The sequence below is a fragment of the Haliotis rufescens genome, unplaced genomic scaffold (assembly GCF_023055435.1).
Source record: "Haliotis rufescens isolate VD_foot unplaced genomic scaffold, xgHalRufe1.0.p SCAF_7, whole genome shotgun sequence".
In the NCBI taxonomy this organism is placed as follows: Eukaryota; Metazoa; Mollusca; class Gastropoda; order Lepetellida; family Haliotidae; genus Haliotis; species Haliotis rufescens.
This window is the reverse complement of record NW_025964361.1, coordinates 7518961-7538944: the sequence shown is the minus strand read 5'-3', so window position 1 is coordinate 7538944 and position 19984 is coordinate 7518961. Positions and strand designations below refer to the sequence as shown.

Genomic DNA, 19984 nt, shown 5'->3' with positions numbered 1-19984 from the left:
CGTACAAAGACTGAAAGCTAAATGAGAAATCGCACGTGCTTTTCCGCGCTCATATTAGACGAGACCTCCAATAGTTTTGCTCGAACTTTAGCGCGTTCATGCGCGCAGTTTCAATCGATTCAGCATAAACAAGAACGACCCTCCATTATATATGCACGTGCATATTGGGTGGACATTAGTTTAACATGTATTTTGAATGGGACTTTGTTTTAAGTTGGATATAGTCCTCAAAGTCACGATTATTTTTGCACGTGGGGCAAGTTCTCGGCCTGACGGCCTCGAACTGACCCCACGTGCAAAAATAATCGTGACTTTTCGGACCATATCCTACACATAGTGTCCAGGGTTGCCAGAAATCATTCACATCCTGATATAAACTTTCAATAGAAAGTCAGAAAAGAAAAAGATCATAATCATTGCTTGATCCTGGACAACATTTCACACAATGTCAGGTAGTCGGAAAAGGCACGGGGGATAAGGATTGACACCCTGTGGCAGCCAAATGCCCTTGAGATCAGTGTTCAAAATAAATGCCTGCCTGTGGGCCAGCCGTGGTAGATCTCAGGTCAGTATTTTACATTTCATATGGGTCGGCAATAATGGTCTGCAGTAAATCTACTTTGGGGACACTAGAAATGGGCTTCACACATTGTACCCGTCGGGCGTCTTCGGCGTGACGAGCGAACGCTTTAACCACCAGGCTACCCGACCGCCCCACTTAGTGTAAGTAATGTATGACAAAACAAATATTAAGAAATAATAATTTTCATTTTTATTCTTTAAATTCAAAATATTTTAACTGTTTACTTCAAGCATCAAGTAAGGAAATGCAGGTTCTGAAAACGGATGGTCCTGACAGTGACAGCCATCTGACAATTCTTTTATTCTTTATTTCTTTTAACTCCTCTATTATCTGATGCAGATTCGTTAAAACATTTGGGCCCATTCCTGCATCTTTCATGGAAACTCTGTAAATGATAAATCAGCTTTATATTGGTGCAATGTGAACATTCAGGCAAATTCTACAAAAGGAGGTATAAGTACAGACAATAGAATCAAGATCAGCTTCCATCAATACTGCAATATCACAAAAGGGACATGAGAAATGAGTTCACACACTACCCATATGAGGAATCAAACCCAGGCCTTCCATAGGACTTGGCACTGTAACCAGTGGGCTACCCTACTGCCTCCTGGCGACCAATCTTCTTGAAACAGTGATCGATAAATACTGTCTCTATAAATATCTCAGCAACCTCTCCCCCGGAATAATAAATGGTGATTCCATTATGATAACAGGCTGTGCACTAAGACCAACAACACATTTTAGAAAAATAAATAGTTGCATGATGTCAAGATGTGATACTGAGACACTGGTCATCTCCTCCTGTGATCTGTGATCTCCTCTTCAATCCTGTTCCAGTTAGTTGGATTTGAGCATATACACCAGCCGCTGTCCTACGTTGTGTGTTTTGCCTCCCTCGGCCACAGTCACTTCATTCCTCTCCACATTGATGCTGAACACAGAGGAGTTGCCAACAGGAACAAGTCCTTTCTTGAGATTGTTCATGTCCGGGAGCTGTCTGGGCCCCACCACTGGGTCCTCGTACCTCAGCATCACCACAGAAGACAGGTCTGAAACAGTGTGGGAGGGAGTCAATGTTGCTGCCCATCAACAGTGCCACCAACACCTTCACTGAGCTATGTGTGGGTGAGCATCACTATTGGAAACACAGGGCTCGATTTAGCAATATAAAACATGCGCCAATACAACCTAAGGGCTGATCCAGAATTTTTAAAAGAGAGGGGTCCAAAATATAAAAATCCTCTCAGATAATTTTACTGCCTACAACATACTACATTTTGTTTTCAAAAGCGGGGGATCCTGACCCCCTGGATCCAGCTCTGGATCCACCTATTTCACCTATTATTTAAAAGTGCATACCAAATACTTATCATGCTTATGCCTATAGTGCATGTCAAAAAATTTCAAATGCTTTTCCACACAACTACAATCTCTGAACACACTCAATACTAATCACAATGTTATGTGTAGTTTGTCAGGTTTTGTTGGGCCCCACATCATCAAAATGTGGGTACTTAAAGATTAGTTGCACATGTTCCTATTATGTTTTACAGCTTTGTCATTAATCATGAAACAGTCATCAGAGATTTGAGATTTATTTATTTAGACTAGTTTATGCATCTGAGACCAGGATGCAACCTGGTTTTGTCAGGTGCAAGTAAACATGCACCTGGTGCAACTTAAATCAAGTTCCTTGGAAATCTTTGATGCAGGAACAAATTTCTAAGTTGGATGGTTTGGGGTCTGAATAAATTCCTTTTCTCTGGCAGCACCAGTCCACTCTTTTGGTCCACTTGCATGAACCAATTCTAGCACTATGACTATCGAAACTCCCAAATATGACATCAACTTACTGTTTATTTGATGTTTAACTTGCATAGCAATGTTCCAGCTATATAATAACATGATGTGGATAATCGAGTCTGGACCAGACAATTCAGTGATTGACATCATGAGCATCGACCTACACAATTAGGATATGATGACATGCATCAACCAATTCGAGTCTGACCACCCAATCCCCATAGACGCCTCTTATGCCAAGCATGGGTTGCTGAAGACCTATTCTAACCTGAGTCTTTATGCAAGTGGATTGGGAAAAAAGGAAACCATATCCAGCTGAGAGTTAGACCTTTCTGCTGATCACACATTCCCAAACAATCCAAACATTGTGCCCACATCAGCCCCACGTCTCTACTCATGCTATCTGACTGGGACACCTTTCAGCGCACAGATCTTCCCAAGGCAAGGGAGTTAACTGACTAAAAAAGTCCAGTTTCCACCCTTGCCGAACTAGGCTGGTATTATGGAGTTACATTTTGGCTGGACTAACAAGTCTATGCATAGTGCAATCGAAATCATTCATCGAAATCATAATCCGGTTCGTAAACTGTCCTGCAGATTTCGGTCGATTGCAGGATTTGCAAAGCATGTGCACTGCCAACTTGTTGTCAGCAGATATTTTCCTAATCTTTTCATGTTTTTAATCAAGGTGCTCACGCATTGCGCGATGTAAGACCTGTTTTATCACAACATAGACCTTGATTATCGATCAGATCGTCTTGACTGGGCACCACTGTTTTGTTTCAAGCAAATGCAAGTGATACGAGAGGTGGAATCTGATTGGTCTAAAGAAGAGGCTCAGAACTCATAATAGCCACTGGTGGCGCTACGATAGAGCCCAGGAATTCTAGCCTAGTTCGGCAAGGGTGGAAACTGGATTTTTAAAGTCAGTTACCTCTCTTGCCTCGGGAAGATGCCCACAGATTCACCAGTATCACACGTCTTGTATGTCCGCTAATGTTACTACTTAAAGATATCTCTAAGGTCCTTACTCACCTTTGATCTTTGACCTCTCCATCTTGTTGAGGCGGTTGAGAATTTGCTGAGATGTATCCCCCTGGAACACTGGCACTGAAGTCTCGAACAGGCCACTGTAGGGCTCAGGATTTAGCAACTTTAAAGGGACATTTGGCTGAAAAATGACAAACAAATTTTGATAAAACTGGTTTTTTTTACAATATCAATTCAGCAATCAGCAACAAGGAAGCAATTCTCTAATTTGAACATCCTAGTCAGCAATATTTCAGCAATGTGTCAAGTCACAGCATGGCCACCCAATCCCCATTGGCTGGCTCCTTCAACAAGTTGGGTTACACGCCGCTTTGAACAGTATTCCAGTCATATCACGGCATGTCAGCTTAATGTGGGAGGAAAGCCCGAAGTGATGCACTTCTCAGACATTTACCACTTCGGTGAAACCCACAAGCACGGGTATGGTGCTGACAAACCAAAACATCATCGGGGCGAATCAGGTTACTGGCGTTTCCAAGGGATGCAACTCTGCATAGTGAATTGCAGCGTTATAGACAACTGGGCCACCTTTGCCCCCACATAAGGACCTATTCCGACCTGGAACCCCTGCGGTGGCTTCAATGATGGGACAAATCCCAAGACAGGTTTCTGGTACACTTACCTCTGTTCTGTACGTAATGAAAGGCTTTCCTGGGCAGCAGTCTTGTTGAACCTTTTCATTCGCATCCTCAGAAAACCTGATGTCAATCCTCTCCAGCTACAGACAGAGCAGGGAGAGATTCATTAAACTCAATAGGACTTACACCATGTCTTGAATATCAAGAGAATTGGCTATGAGATATTACAGATTAATGCCACGAATGAATTAATTTTGGAAGTCGAGGCGGCCCTGTCTCATGAATTACCTAAAACTAAATTCGAATAACATGGATGTCAGAAGCATAATATACAACTCAACTTTTTATAATGAGATATGTCATTCTACTTAAATATACACTTGACATGTAATGAGAATCAGTAACATGTACCATGGAAAGATACAAATAGCCCAAACAATGACATATGACATCTTAAATTTCAATTGTTACAGCCATGGATTAGTTTCTACAAATCGTTTGTTGTTTAACGCCGCACTCAGCAATATTCCACCTACATGACAGCGGTCTGTAAATAATCATGTCTGAACAAGACAATCCAGTGATTGACATCATGAGCATCGATCCATGCAATTGGTATACAATGACATGGATCAACCAAGTCGGCGAGCTTGTCTACCCGATCCCATTAGGTGCCTCTTACGACAAGCATAGTCACCTTTTACGGCAAGCATGGGTTGCTGAAGATGTATTCTATCCCGAATCTGCACCGGTCCCATAAATATGTATGACTGCGTATCAAGTAGCTTCAAATATATTCGTCTACAAGCCAGATAATATATTTTGAATATATGTTCAGTGTATTTTAGTTTTAGCTTGGGGCAAGTGATCATACTAAACAGGGCTCGATTTAAGGAACTTGATTTATCATTCACCAGATGCATGTTGACATAAAAACCTAGTTACACAAGACAAAACTAGGTTGCACCATGGTTCCTTAAATTTATCAAAATTGAAACAGAATCGCCGCGAGCGCTTATTAGAGCGGGGCGCTTATTACGTCAAATACGTAACATCACTCACCTCCAGTGTATATGTTAAGTACTTCAGACTTGTCTTCAGTATTTCTGTCTCATCATAGTCCATGGTCAGGGCCAGAGCTTTCATGCCTTGTTTGGCAAAATTTTCCTGTCAAACAGATTCAGAAATAATAATCTCATGAAAACCAAATGATATTGTGTCTATCAATGCTGAATATACTGAACAAAGCAAGCAAAACTAACATCGTTATTATTAAAAAAATGGATCATGTTTTGATGCGATAAACCAATATGATAAACTTGGTCTCATGGTCTGTATGATATACCATGTCAGGGTGTCCATACATCAGTATGATATACCATGTCAAGGTGTCTATACATCAGTATGATATACCATGTCAAGGTGGCTATACATCAGTATGATATACCATGTCAGGGTGGCTATACATCAGTATGATATACCATGTCAGGGTGGCAATACATCAGTATGATATACCATGTCAAGGTGTCTATATATCAGTATGATATACCATGTCAAGGTGTCTATATATCAGTATGATATACCATGTCAAGGTGTCTATACATCAGTATGATATACCATGTCAAGGTGTCTATATATCAGTATGATATACCATGTCAAGGTGTCTATACATCAGTATGATATACCATGTCAGTGTGTCTTTACATCAGTATGATATACCATGTCAAGGTGTCTATACATCAGTATGATATACCATGTCAAGGTGTCTATACATCTGTATGATATACCATGTCAAGGTGTCTATATATCAGTATGATATACCATGTCAAGGTGTCTATACATCAGTATGATATACCATGTCAGGGTGGCTTTACATCAGTATGATATACCATGTAAGGGTGGCTATACATCAGTATGATATACCATGTCAAGGTGTCTATATATCAGTATGATATACCATGTCAAGGTGGCTATACATCAGTATGATATACCATGTCAAGGTGGCTATACATCAGTATGATATACCATGTCAGGGTGGCTATACATCAGTATGATATACCATGTCAGGGTGTCCATACATCAGTATGATATACCATGTCAAGGTGTCTATACATCAGTATGCTATACCATGTCAAGGTGTCTTTACATCAGTATGATATACCATGTCAAGGTGTCTATACATCAGTATGATATACCATGTCAAGGTGGCTATACATCTGTATGATATACCATGTCAAGGTGTCTATATATCAGTATGATATACCATGTCAAGGTGTCTATACATCAGTATGATATACCATGTCAGGGTGGCTTTACATCAGTATGATATACCATGTAAGGGTGGCTATACATCAGTATGATATACCATGTCAAGGTGTCTATATATCAGTATGATATACCATGTCAAGGTGGCTATACATCAGTATGATATACCATGTCAAGGTGGCTATACATCAGTATGATATACCATGTCAGGGTGGCTATACATCAGTATGATATACCATGTCAGGGTGTCCATACATCAGTATGATATACCATGTCAAGGTGTCTATACATCAGTATGCTATACCATGTCAAGGTGTCTATACATCAGTATGATATACCATGTCAGGGTGGCTATACATCAGTATGATATACCATGTCAAGGTGTCCATACATCAGTATGATATACCATGTCAAGGTGTCCATACATCAGTATGATATACCATGTCAGGGTGTCTTTACATCAGTATGATATACCATCTCAGGGAGGCTATACATCAGTATGATATACCATGTCAGGGTGTTTTCATATCAAAATGGGATGCTATGGTGTCTGTATCAATCTGATTTGTGATGGTGTCAATGTTCAAGCTATATCAAGTAAGGTTACCTGTAAATAAATACCATGTCAGCTTACCTTCACTAGTTGCACAAAAGGCATTAGTTTTTTCATGTATTTCTTCAGCTCGGGCCTGTCCTTAAGTTCCGTGGCGATCACCTTGTTTTCAGGCAGACCTGTCTCCGGCTGAAAGTATACCATCTTGGTGTGAGTACACATCAACTGATACAATTGATCATGCAAGGGAAAAGAGTCGTATCCTCACCTTGTGCAGTTCTTTCAGCTTGGTGAGGACGGCACTCTGCCATGGCGGGAACGTCTTCGCTATCCACACGGTGGCCTGACTGGGAGCCGGTGGAGCTTTCTGGAAGTGAGCAGTAGCTGGTGAAATTTGTTAGTTGACATAAACATGAGGGCTGGGACGGGTATCTCGGGTGCTCGGGTCAGGTGGGTACTAAGTAGGACCCGGGTACTCACATGACTACCCAGACACATGGATAGTCATGTGATATATCGTTTAATGTGAAAAATTTCAATACTACAACTCCATGGTTACACTACAAGTCACTCATGTTTCTGACAAGATGCTTATTCCTTCTGACTTTACTCAAAACATATAAAGCTACAGCTTCAGTCAACTTCAGCGTATGCATGACCAGATCGTTTTATAGATGAACCTAAATACTTTTTGCCAGTAGTCCCAGAGCTCCAGATAACTTTTTGAACAATTGAGTTTTTTCCTCTAGGGTTTCAATGTTATTGGGTTATTACATTTTTCATGAGGGAAACCAATATATTTTCACTCATCTATTCATCACTCATTTGGGTTTTTCCCAAAATTAGTGAACATTTTAAGATTTAAAAAAAGTATGAAATAATGTTTTAGATGTAAATAACTGTTCCAAATTAATATTCAGAAAGTAAATTAGCTGGTAATTGTGTTTTGGAAATTAGCTCCTTTGTTTGCATGATCAAAAAGCTTCATTGGGAATTTACGTGAGCTGTTTTTATACATTTGAGTTTTCATTTAATGCACGTGTTTCTGTACGAAAGTTAACTGAAAGTAATTGGGTTTTAAATATTTTACGCAAAATCGCTGCTTATCTGCAGCCATGAGTCCAGTAAAACAACTCCTAATCGCACATTTTGTACCCAACGCTTGACGCTACAGTGGGTATGCGGGTAGGGTCGGCCAATAGTAGGGTCATGTACCCTGGCAGTAAATTTGGACTCGTCCCAGCCCCCATAAACATACTATCCTGTCAGATTTATGAAATAAGCTGTCTAGTACAGGTTATCTACAGCCTTTCAGCACCTACCTTCCCCTTGCCTGCAGCGGAGTATGCCTTGAGACGGATGCGGAACTCGTGGGCAGCATCAGTGATGTACTCGGACGCCTGGACCAGCTTCTCATCAATCGGTCCCCCAGCTGGCCATGCAGCCTTCATGATGCTGTCAGGCTGGGAAACACAACACACAGTGAGTGAGTGAAAAATGTTTGCTTGTCTGTATTTAACATTGAACTTTTCCTAATTAATGTATTTCTAAAATCTAGCAATATGCATGCGTGTTTGTACTAGTCTGGACTTATGCCCACTTTATAGTGCTAGCCACTGAGATACCATGCCACAGTTGAACATGAATACCCCACTCAGACACAGTAGAATGACTCCGAGCCGACCAGTCCTTGTTTTAGCCCCTTAATGCCGAGCGCCAGACAGAGTTACAGCAAGTACCATCTTTTAATGTCTTTTGGTATGATGCGGCCGGGGATTGATCCATTCACATCCCGGAGCCGATTTGTCCATATAAAGAAAGAAGGGGGTTTAGTCTGCATTCTAATCATCTGCTCGAGGCAAGAGCGTCTACTAGAATTTTGATCTCAGGGACTGCATATCTTTGTTTTATGGGATGAAATCGCCAATGTTTTCGTAATCTGATCGACTAGTCACCAACATTATGAAACCACACAAGACAAGAACAGCGATCTGATTGGATATCACGTTTTCATTACAAGGGGCACAACTCGTGATCTACGCGAGGTGGCGCCAGGGTTGAGCCAAGAAAAGTGGCCTTGATGTGGCAAGGGTAGCAACTCGGCTTTGATATAAGCTAGTGGACATGTTTGCCTCGGGAAGATGTAAACTACAACTCCAAATTCACACTTTGAAGGCATATGTGGCAAACGTTAACTGCACTAACAGTTTTGCATAAGTGTGCAATTGATAGTATTTTAACATATAAAAAAACCGTCCATGTATAAGAAATCATCATATCAATGATAGTGTGCACAATTTAACTAATTAGGAAATTTTTAAAAAAGTATCGATTTCTAACGTGCAGCGATACTCCATTGATGTCATACAGTAATACTGTGATGCTACTCTCATTTACTTTTGATGTAAGCAATGCATAACTTCTCATACAATGGGACCTTATTCACTTTTTGTAGTTGATGAGGTGAAATGGGGTTTAACATCACGTCCAAGATTATTGCACTTATATAGCGACGTGCATGTATGTGAATGTGTGGCTGCTTGTACTGGTCCGGACTGATGCCGATTTATAGTGCTAGCTCACTGAGATACCATGCCGCAGTTTAACATGGATACCCCACTCAGACACAGTATACTGACTCCGAGCCGACCAGTCCTTGTTTAAGCCCCTTAATGCCGAGCGCCAGACAGGGTAATAAGTGCCATCTTTGAATGTCTTTTGGTATGACGCGGCCGGGAGGGCGCTCTACCACTAGACCACGGAGACGGTCCACTTTTTGTATGGTATATTACACATATATCAGACGACCTAAATTAAGTCTGTTATTGGTGATAATCTGGAAAGTTTTGCCAAATTACCAAAAGATCAAAGTAAACTTTACATGAGTAATTATTAATACGCAGGAAGCATCTTGATGTAATAACTCGGTGTCAGTCAGTGATTGTGAAACAATAAATGCATGTAGTTGACAAGGAAGGTTGGAGTCGTGTGTTTATCTAACAGTACAGGGCCTAGATTTTCGAAACGATCTTAGCTAAGATAAATCTTAACTACTTACGTTCAAAGATAAGATATCTTAAGGCTAAGATAAGATAGATTTTCGAAACAATCGTAAACCCGTCGCAGATCGCTCAGAGCTACGACACCTATCTGTAGCGGGAGAATAGCTCAAAGTTGTCAAGCGTATCGAGGCGACGAGATCTGTCTCAGAATATACTCGGTCTTGTCATCCAATCATTGTCATCTTCATCATGAAAAATGTCCAGAGCAAAATATGCCGCCATCTTGGATGAAGATAAAATAAACCTACGACAGGTATAGGGCTATCTTAGATTTACAACAAACTTAAGATATCCTAGGGCTACAATAGTTTCGAAAATAGGCTACGATAGCTTATGATTTCCTTACGATAACTTTACGATAATTTTAGGGCTAAGATCGTTTCGAAAATCTAGGCCCAGACTGGCTGGCTTATGTCTGGACCACTCAGTGTCATGTAAGCAAGGTGATGAGCCTAGTGTCAGGTTTGTGAACTTTCCTGATTCGTCTATTGACACTGAAACCAATGTGTAAATAACGAAACAGGATGTGAGATCATATATTTAACAAGTATTTGTCACAGAGTGACGAAATATCCCCCGCCATATACACCATAGTACCAAATATGAAGACAATCCAGCGATTAGTTCTTGAGATATTGTGGCAACACCGTTTTCAAACTCCAAAAACAGATTTGCCTGCTGTGACCTTGAAAATTGGGTCAAGGTCACCAAATCTGACAGGTGTATGCGGTGTCTGTATATACACTATAGTTCCAAATATGAAGACAATCCAGCGATTAGTTCTTGAGATATCGCGGCAACACCGTTTTCTAACTCCAAAAGCAGATTTGCCTGCTGTGACCTTGAAAATGGGGTCAAGGTCACCAAAACCGACTGGTGTCTGCGGTGTCTGTATATACTCCAAATATGAAGACAATCGAGAGGTTTAGTTCTTGAGATATTGTGGCAACACCGTTTTCCAACTCTAAAAGCAGATTTGCCTGCTGTGACCTTGAAAATGGGATCAAGGTCACCAAAACCGACTGGTGTCTGCGGAGTCTGTATATACACTATAGTTCCAAATATGAAGACTATCCAGTGATTAGTTCTTGAGATATCGCGGCAACACCGTTTTCCAACTCTAAAAGCAGATTTGTCTGCTGTGACCTTGAAAATGGGATCAAGGTCACCAAAACCGACTGGTGTCTGCGGAGTCTGTATATACACCATAGTTCCAAATATGAAGACAATCCAGTGTTTAGTTCTTCAGATATCGCGGCAACACCGTTTTCCAACTCTAAAAGCAGATTTGTCTGCTGTGACCTTGAAAATGGGATCAAGGTCACCAAAACCGACTGGTGTCTGCGGAGTCTGTATATACACCATAGTTCCAAATATGAAGACAATCCAGTGTTTAGTTCTTCAGATATCGCGGCAACAAACAGGTGGGACGTACGGATGGACGGTCGTGAATACTATATCCCCCGCTTCGCGCTTTCGCGCGGCGGGGGATAATCATGCACTGGTTGCTTTGACACCCTGTGGAAGCGAATAAAAGAAATATGCTTCTGTTTATTTGTTTGTTGTTGGTCCACAAAATAAAACTGTGCTTTCCTTGTTGCAAGACTTTCCTTGTTGTCAAAGGACTCTCGATACATGGCATGCCATGAACTCCCTATGCAATGAACCAAGTCACCTGACCTTCTGGTGCATTACATCACCAAGCATAGCTTCCTGTGGAGAAATTCCTACCCCAAATCTCCAGTCAGATGAGATATCAGGCAGAATTCAGGTATTTTAAAATAAATAGACAGACTGCCACCATACCACATACTGTGTGACCAAGGCTCTAGCAGGACCTACATATATGTAACAGAATGACCGACCCTCCTGTTGCACCCCTGGTACTGACCTTGCCCAGCAGCCCCCAGATGTGTTCACTGAGATGGGGGCAGATGGGGGACAGCATGAGCACCTGCACCTCGATGAAGCGCAGCACTAGGTCACGGTGCATCCCCTCCATCTCCACCTCCCGGTACTTGTCACGGACTGCCTGAATGAATATGACAGTGAATATGAAGACAAAAAATAATAATAATAATATTATTATTATTATTATTAGTGAAATAATGTGTTTGCAAACAAGCAATCAACTTGGAGATTTATATTCATGACAGGAACTTGTCAATGTATTTTTAGAAACAATAATTTTAATTTGAAACATGGGCATGTAATAATAACAACACGACTATTATTTCATGCCCATGTTTCAAATTAATTATTTTTTTCAAAATATACATTTTAGCAATTGAGTTTTTACTCGAAGGTTTCTATTATCACAATTTTCATTGGGTAACCAATCACTCTATTGGGTTTTTCCCCAAATGAGCTAACATTTTGAGATTTCAAAAAAAAATTAATAATATTTTAGATGTATGCAAGGGTTCTAACTAAAGGCTTGACTTAAATTAGCTTGTGATTGTGTTTCGGAAATTAGATCTGTTCTACGCATGCTGAAAAAGCATCTATGGGTATTTTCGCATGCTGTTTTTAGACATTTGAGGTTTTCATTTAATGTATACGTTTCTGTACCCAAGTTAATATAAAGTAATTGGGTTTTGAATATTTTGGGGGGTATTTTACGCAAATTCGCAGCTTATCTGTAGCTCTGTTGCTTGTTTGCAAACTCATTTTTTTCACTAAACAAAATTAGCCTGCTAATCTATGTTGACTACTCAATTCATTTACAATGTTCTAGGGACCTACCTACCCCCCAAATCCCCATGGGGAATTGATTCTTCTACTTGGTTTGCAAATATGTCGACTAATATGATTTCTGAGCATGTTAACAAATCATGAAAAGAAACTCCAATTAGATTGCCATGGAGTGAGTGAGTTGGCTTCAACACCGCTTTGAAAAGTATTCCAGTCATATCACGGCGTGTCAGCTTGATGTCGGAGGGAAGCCCGAAGTGATGCGGGTCTCAGACATTAACCATTAAGGTGAAATCCATGAACACAAGTATGGTGCCGACAAACCTAGAAACATAATCTGGTTGAACTGGGATTCGAACCCTCGAGCATAGGTTTCTGGTGTGCCCAAGGGACGGAACTCTGCACAGGGAACTGAGGCGCCTCAGATGACTGGGCCAGCCATGCCCCAGATTGACATAGAAAGGGAAGTAACTCTTGGACTTAGCAATCTACAGAGTCTCTTTCATTACATTATATTTTCACTCAACCACCCATACAGTGGAATCTGACAAAACTGGACACTGCTAATACGAGACTAAACTTACATGCTTGAATGTTAAACTATTCATCAATCATCTAATCCAGATGGCAATCTAAACCATAATAAACTTTTGTTACCACACAATTCCAGTTTAGACAAATTCCAGGTTACATAGAAATCAAGAAAGACAAACATGCAGATTTAGCCTTGTTGGTTCAGTGACATTGATCCCTATACTTGCATTATGTTGATATTTCATATAAAAAATATACAACTCATTGTCATTGTTTATTGTACAATAAAACACTGCAGAATTCTCCCTGCAGTGTTTTATTGTACGATAAACAACGACCACGAGTAGTTGATATTTATAAGATATCCACATTATGTACAGCCTCCTTAAGGATGTTGATAAAGTGTGAAAGCCTTAAAAAAAAGTCACCTTAATTTTAATAATGATGACTCCCTGAATAGAATCCGACCTCGGCAATGTTAGTCAAGTCAATCTTTTCTCATAATACCGATTGTCAATTCTCTCTTACTTTTGGATGGGATTGTTCGGCCACTGCAATGATCTGCGTTCCCCAGCTACAACTTACTAGACACTTCCTTCTCAAATATAACGTCGTCAAATATATGACATTATCACATTGCGAGTGTATGTTTGAATTTCCAGAAATGACGTCATGACATTGTTCTGTTTTATCGTGAAATAAACCATGCCTCGTTCTTTGTTGCTCATTACGACTTATCGTGAAGCTCTTATATTATCTACTACAACAGGGGGCACCGATGGCCCAGTCGTCTGAGGTGCCACGATTCTCTGTGCAGAGTTGCATCCCTTGGGCATGCCAGAAACCTTTGATTGTGGGTTCCAATCTCGGTTCGCCTCGATTATGTTTCTAGGTTTGTCAGCACCATACCCGTGCTCGTGGGTTTGACCGAAGTGGTAAACATCTGAGACCTGCATCACTTAGGGCTTTCCTCCCACATTAAGCTGACACGCCGTGATATAACTGGAATACTGTTAAAAGTGGCATTAAACCCAACTCACTCACTCTACTACAACACATGTACAACCACCACGCAGTAGGTAATCTCTCCTCAAGCAGTGTTAAGCAGATATTAAGATGTTAAGCTGAGCCTAATGCTACTTAAACACTATGTAGCAGCAAAAGACACAACAATTTAACACAAGTTTACCTGGATCTCAAAGAAGCCTGTCCTGAGAGCATCTTTGAACAGGTAGGCATCATAGTTAGCTTTCGTCTCAGCTATGGCCTTGTTCATTTCACTGAAGAAGGAAAGATGTGGCATGAAAACCATCTTCTTGAGGCAAGGGAGTATACAAAAGGGAGACTTCAAAGGTCAGGTTTATAGTTTACTAGGCTGGAATTTTGGAGTTGTATTTTGACTGGCCAAACAATTCTATGCATAGTCCAATCAAAATCATGTAACAAAATCAACATCCTGTTCATAAACAACACGGTCACTGCCATGCAGATTTTGATCCCTTGCAGAATTTGCAAAGCATATGTACCATTAACGGTCATCGAGAGAATCTAAAATGTTTCTTCATTTAACCAGATCTGATTGTCTTTCCTGCATGCTGCTAATTTGTTAGAAGCAAATGCAAAGATATGCGAGGTGGAACCTGATTGGTCATTTGGAGGGCCATAGAAGGGACAAACTCATAATCACCACTGGTGGCACTACGATTGAGCCACAAAATTCCAGCCTAGTTCGGCAAGGGTGGAAACTGGATTTTTATTGTAAGTTCATTCCCTTGCATGAAAACCAGATCAGGGAATTTCTCTTGACTCTTTGAAAGCTTACTTAAGAATCACCTTAAGTAATAATGCGTCATGTCACCAAACAGTCCGTTGGAATTATCTGTAATATCTATGAAGTACATGACATGAAACACAATAGGAATGTGTCTTTGATTTAAACTACAAGGACATTTGATGTCTACATAGTCATTATGTTTACATGCTTGCTACAAAGGAGAATGTGCTTAAACCCTCCCCCCAAATACCTGATAAATACTTTGTCGTTGAAAGTATAGGCACTCGGTGGGCCTTTCCTCAGTGTGTCCTGATTGGCTAGAATCTCCTTCACCCACTCCAGGAGGGTGTACAGACGCAGGACGCCAGCGTCTGCCATTTTCTCCACGAAGTTGGCATCTTCTACAGAATCTCCAGCATCTGCTAGCGACAGTCTTGTGCCTGGACAGAACAGTCATAAAGCACTGACTCTTGCACACAATAACATTCATAACATCAAGAAATAAAATTTCCTTGTGGAAAAAACCAACTTGACTCCAAACATTGCAACTATATAACACAGGGCCAATTTAAAATGGTGTAGAAGGCATAGGGTCATCTTCAAGATCTATAGCAAAGCCAATTTCTGAAAGTTTAGGGACCGGTCATTTAATGTAGGTGGGGGGAGGGGAACCAGAGGCGGGCCATCCATAGATATGACAGTCCCTGGGGTAGGGATTTAATAAACGATACACATATTTGGGTAGGGTTATGAAAAAATGGACATTTTATAATATTATTTTCTTTACATTAGTCCATCCAAAACCTTTGACCCACTCCCACCTGTCCCTTAGGAGGTGAGGTGAAATTGGGTTTAACGTCACGTCCAAGATTATTGCACTTATATAGCGACATTCATGTACGTGTGTGTGTGTGTTTGTGTGGCTGCTTGTACTAGACCGGACTGATGCCGATTTATAGTGCTAGCTCACTGAGATACCATGCCGCAGTTAACATGAATACCCCACTCAGACACAGTATACTGACTATGAGCCGACCAGTCCTTGTTTTAGCCCCTTAATGCCGAACGCCAGACAGGGTAACAAGTACCATCTTTTAACGTCTTTTGGTATGACGCGCCCGGGGATTGAACCCCGGACCTTCCGCTCTCCGGGCGGACGCTCTACCACTAGACCACGGAGGCGGTCTTGTCCCTTAGGAAAGTTGTCTCCCTTGTAGTTGATCACGAACCAGCCTGCTGCAAACACAGATTTGGACCAGTGCCAGTCTGCCAGGCAAGGTTTCCACTTTGATGAAGCCCACTAGAATCTGAATGGTGCTGATCAACCAAGCCCCATCAGGATTAAATCTGGGATTCAAACTCAGAATTATAGGATCCTGGCAACCCTAGCGATGCAACAACTCACAACATACCATCAGCTGAGAACTTGGCCAGTGCATCGTCAAGGCTCATGAAGTTCCCCGTGGACTTGGACATCTGCAACGACATTGGTCAATATGAAACATTGTTTCCCTGAACATTGTTACTGAACAGTGATTGAGAGAGATGGGTTTACCGCCACTTTCAACAGTGTTCCAGTTATAATACTGCATGTCAGCTTGATGCAGTCTTAAACACCACTTTTACCACTTTACCACTTGGTATGGTCCTGACAAATCTCGAAATATAATCAGGTGAACCGGGATTCGAACCAACGATCATAGGTTTCCGGCAGGTCCAAGGGATGCAACTTTGCACAGTGAATTGCAGCTCCTTCAATCTCATTAAAATCAGGTCTTAGTTCTTGCTACCGCAAAACATTGATCTGAGGGCACGTCAGACCGTCTTGCACGAACTTTGACCGACCAATGAAGTTGACATTAGCCAATCAGAAGGCAGCTTTCTCGTGATTTACAGCACTAATTTCAAATTGGTGACAATGCTTCGAAACATATTTGACAAATTCTCAATTAAAAATTTTAACAAAAGAATATTCTGGAATGGCTAATAGATGGTCTAAATTGTATGGATTCAGTCGTTAAACCCGTGACTATCGTTCAGAATACCCCGTGTTAAAATTTTCGAGGTTGCACGATAAGAAATCACATTCAGACTGTCACTTTCATAATCTGGTAAGCAAAGCTCTGATTGGTCGGATGAGAGGTCGTTTGACTTGACCCCTAATGGGATGTCCTCAGATCTTGGTTTAGCGGTAGTGAGAACTGAGGTCTGATTTTTATGAGATTGCGGCTCCTCAGGTGACTGGGCGACCCGTGCCCCTGTTCCTGAACAACCATGCATTAAAAACCTAAGGACTCATGATATTGTTTACTAGAGGCTGAAGACATCACAACAGCCATCATGGTCATACGGAAATAGCTATCTCCTTCATTAAAGACGGACGTGGTACTTCAATATTATCCCTCTCTGCAGATACCTTCATAGATGGTCGGGTCAGGGGAACACTAACAGAAATTGACCACCCAATCTGACAGAAGGCTGCTTTCTAAAATCATTCTGCTTCTTATTCTTACCAAGAAAATTTCAATTTGTACAAAATGAAAACCTACGCAGGACACAAATATTCCTTTGAAGGTACTTTTTTGGCTACGATGCCACAGCACTCAGAAAACAACAGGATGTATGAAATATCCACAACAATATGATGTCAATTCTACTGTCAGAATGAGTTGTTTAAGTTAGTTCTGGAGATACAGAAATGAGATATGATGGATGCTTCACTTGATAATTTAGAAGCCTTTATGATGATTGGCTGATTAGAAAGAAAGCTCAACTAACGATACACACAATGGACTTGAGTGAGTGAGTTGGGCTTAACACCGCTTTTAACAGTATTCCAGTTATATCGCAGGGTGTCAGCTTAATGTTGGAGGAAAGCCAGAAGTGTTGCAGGTGTCAGACGTTTACCACTTCGGTGAAACCCACGAGCACGGGTATGGTGCTGACAAACCTTGAAACATAATCGGGGTGAACCGGGATTTGAACCCACAATCATAGGTTTCTGGCGTGCCCAAGGGACGCAACTCTGCACAGAGAATCGCGGCGCCTCAGACGACTGGGCCACCCGTGCCCCCACAATGGACTTGAGGAGTCCTGGGAACTTATTGCAGAGAGGTATTGTATCGGAGTATAAGACCTGATTATAATTAGATTACGAAGAATGAAATTACAGAGAAATTATATCAAAAGCTACAATGTTAAACCACCAGGCCTCCTCTTAAGCACTCACCCTAACGTAATGATCTGAGTTTTACACTATACTGACTTCATCACCAACTGGGCCCTGTGGATTGTTCTATCCAGACTCGATTATTTTACAGACCGCTATCATATAGCTGGAATATTGCTGAGTGCGGCGTTAAACAACAAACAAACTTGTTTCTTCACAGATTTACCTTTTCAGAATTTAGCAGGATGTGGCCATTAGCTCTCACTCCCTTGGGCCATTTAGATCTGCAACATAGGAACATTGTCTGTTGTTGGGAAAAATTAAATGATGAATATGTGGTCCACAGCATATCGTTTATAGTCTGGAAGGTAATTTAAGGTACCGACGTTTTACTACAATATCTGAAAAAATATCGGATCTACTCCAGTCAAAGTTGGTATGAGATTATTAAACAGTCATACATAACTGGATATTACATTTAAAGACAATCGGTGCATGAATAAAAAATCTGTCTATTTAGCTATCACTATATTTCATCAACAACCACACCTGTTCGTCACAGGTGGAACGAGCATTCATTTAAACAGCCATCTGCGACACAGTTGAACCAATCAACTCAACTCGGAAGGGTGCACAGGAATCACGCACGTTGAGACGCCCATCACTAACACTGTATTCGTGCATGCGTGATTCCCGTGCATCCTTTCTACTTACTTGTCATCAGGCCACATGACACAGCTAAACACTTGTCATCAGGCCAAATGACACAGCTACTTACTTGTCATCAGGCCACATGACACAGCTAAACACTTGTCATCAGGCCAAATGACACAGCTAAACACTTGTCATCAGGCCAAATGACACAGCTACTTACTTGTCATTAGGCCACATGACACAGCTAAACACTTGTCATCAGGCCACATGACACAGCTAAACACTTGTCATCAGGCCACATGACACAGCTACTCACTTGTCATCAGGCCACATGGCACAATGGCAGTAGATGAAGTAGGTCAGATGGTTGGGGATTAGATCTTTGCCTGACATCCGGACATCTACAGGGTACCAATAGTTGAACTCATTTTTCATCTTGTCCAGCATGGCCCTGGATATTCCAGCCTTCTGTGGGAATGGCATTTCCTTGAAGAAGATATAGTCCCACACCTCTGGAATCAGCTGTTCAGCCCTAGCGTAGAAAAACAGTCACCCACTAATTAGCAGCTGTTGAAAAAATGAATGACCAAGCGTAATAATTAAAAACACTGACTTCACAACTTCCACAGAGAAGCTACCTTCACAGCACTTAGAGAGACCCACCACCCCTCCCAGAGCACCTGTGTAGTTATGGACTTCACTTGATGTTGGCTGGCCCAGAACACCTCCATCCACCACCACCCTGGGGACCTGGCTAGTACTGATCCTCCCCTAATGTTGACTGGCCCGGAACACCTCCATCCACCACCACCCTGGGGACCTGGCTAGTACTGAGCCTCCCCTAATGTTGACTGGCCCAGAACACCTCCATCCACCACCACCCTGGGGACCTGGCTAGTACTGAGCCTCCCCTAATGTTGGCTGGCCCGGAACACCTCCATCCACCATAATCCCTGGGGACCTGGCTAGTACTGAGCCTCCCCTAATGTTGACTGGCCCAGAACACCTCCATCAACCACCACCCTGGGAACCTGGCTAGTACTGAGCCTCCCCTAATGTTGACTGGCCCGGAACACCTCCATCCACCACCACCCTGGGAACCTGGCTAGTACTGAGCCTCACCTAATGTTCATTGGCCCAGAACACCTCCATCAACCACCACCCTGGGAACCTGGCTAGTACTGAGCCTCCCCTAATGTTGGCTGGCCCGGAACACCTCCATCCACCACCACCCTGGGGACCTGGCTAGTACTGAGCCTCCC

General features: G+C 41.7%; 1 protein-coding gene across 2 annotated transcripts in view; it reads right to left on the bottom strand.

Annotated features, from left to right (window-relative positions):
* Nucleotides 1–749: 749 nt before the first annotated feature.
* LOC124144481 (leucine--tRNA ligase, cytoplasmic-like) overlaps nt 750–19984 on the bottom strand; it is a 45774-nt gene continuing 26539 nt past the window's right edge. For both annotated transcript variants that reach the window (XM_046513893.2, XM_046513894.2), the window contains exons 19-31: nt 19039–19254; nt 18295–18352; nt 16312–16375; nt 15150–15339; nt 14315–14405; nt 11789–11929; nt 8158–8298; nt 7104–7202; nt 6917–7024; nt 5080–5184; nt 4062–4157; nt 3425–3560; nt 750–1635 (exon numbers count right to left, since the gene is read on the bottom strand). In XM_046513893.2, the coding sequence (XP_046369849.2) occupies nt 1424–1635; nt 3425–3560; nt 4062–4157; nt 5080–5184; nt 6917–7024; nt 7104–7202; nt 8158–8298; nt 11789–11929; nt 14315–14405; nt 15150–15339; nt 16312–16375; nt 18295–18352; nt 19039–19254 (1657 nt within the window). In that variant the 3' untranslated portion in view covers nt 750–1423. The remainder of the gene's footprint in view (nt 1636–3424; nt 3561–4061; nt 4158–5079; nt 5185–6916; nt 7025–7103; nt 7203–8157; nt 8299–11788; nt 11930–14314; nt 14406–15149; nt 15340–16311; nt 16376–18294; nt 18353–19038; nt 19255–19984) is intronic.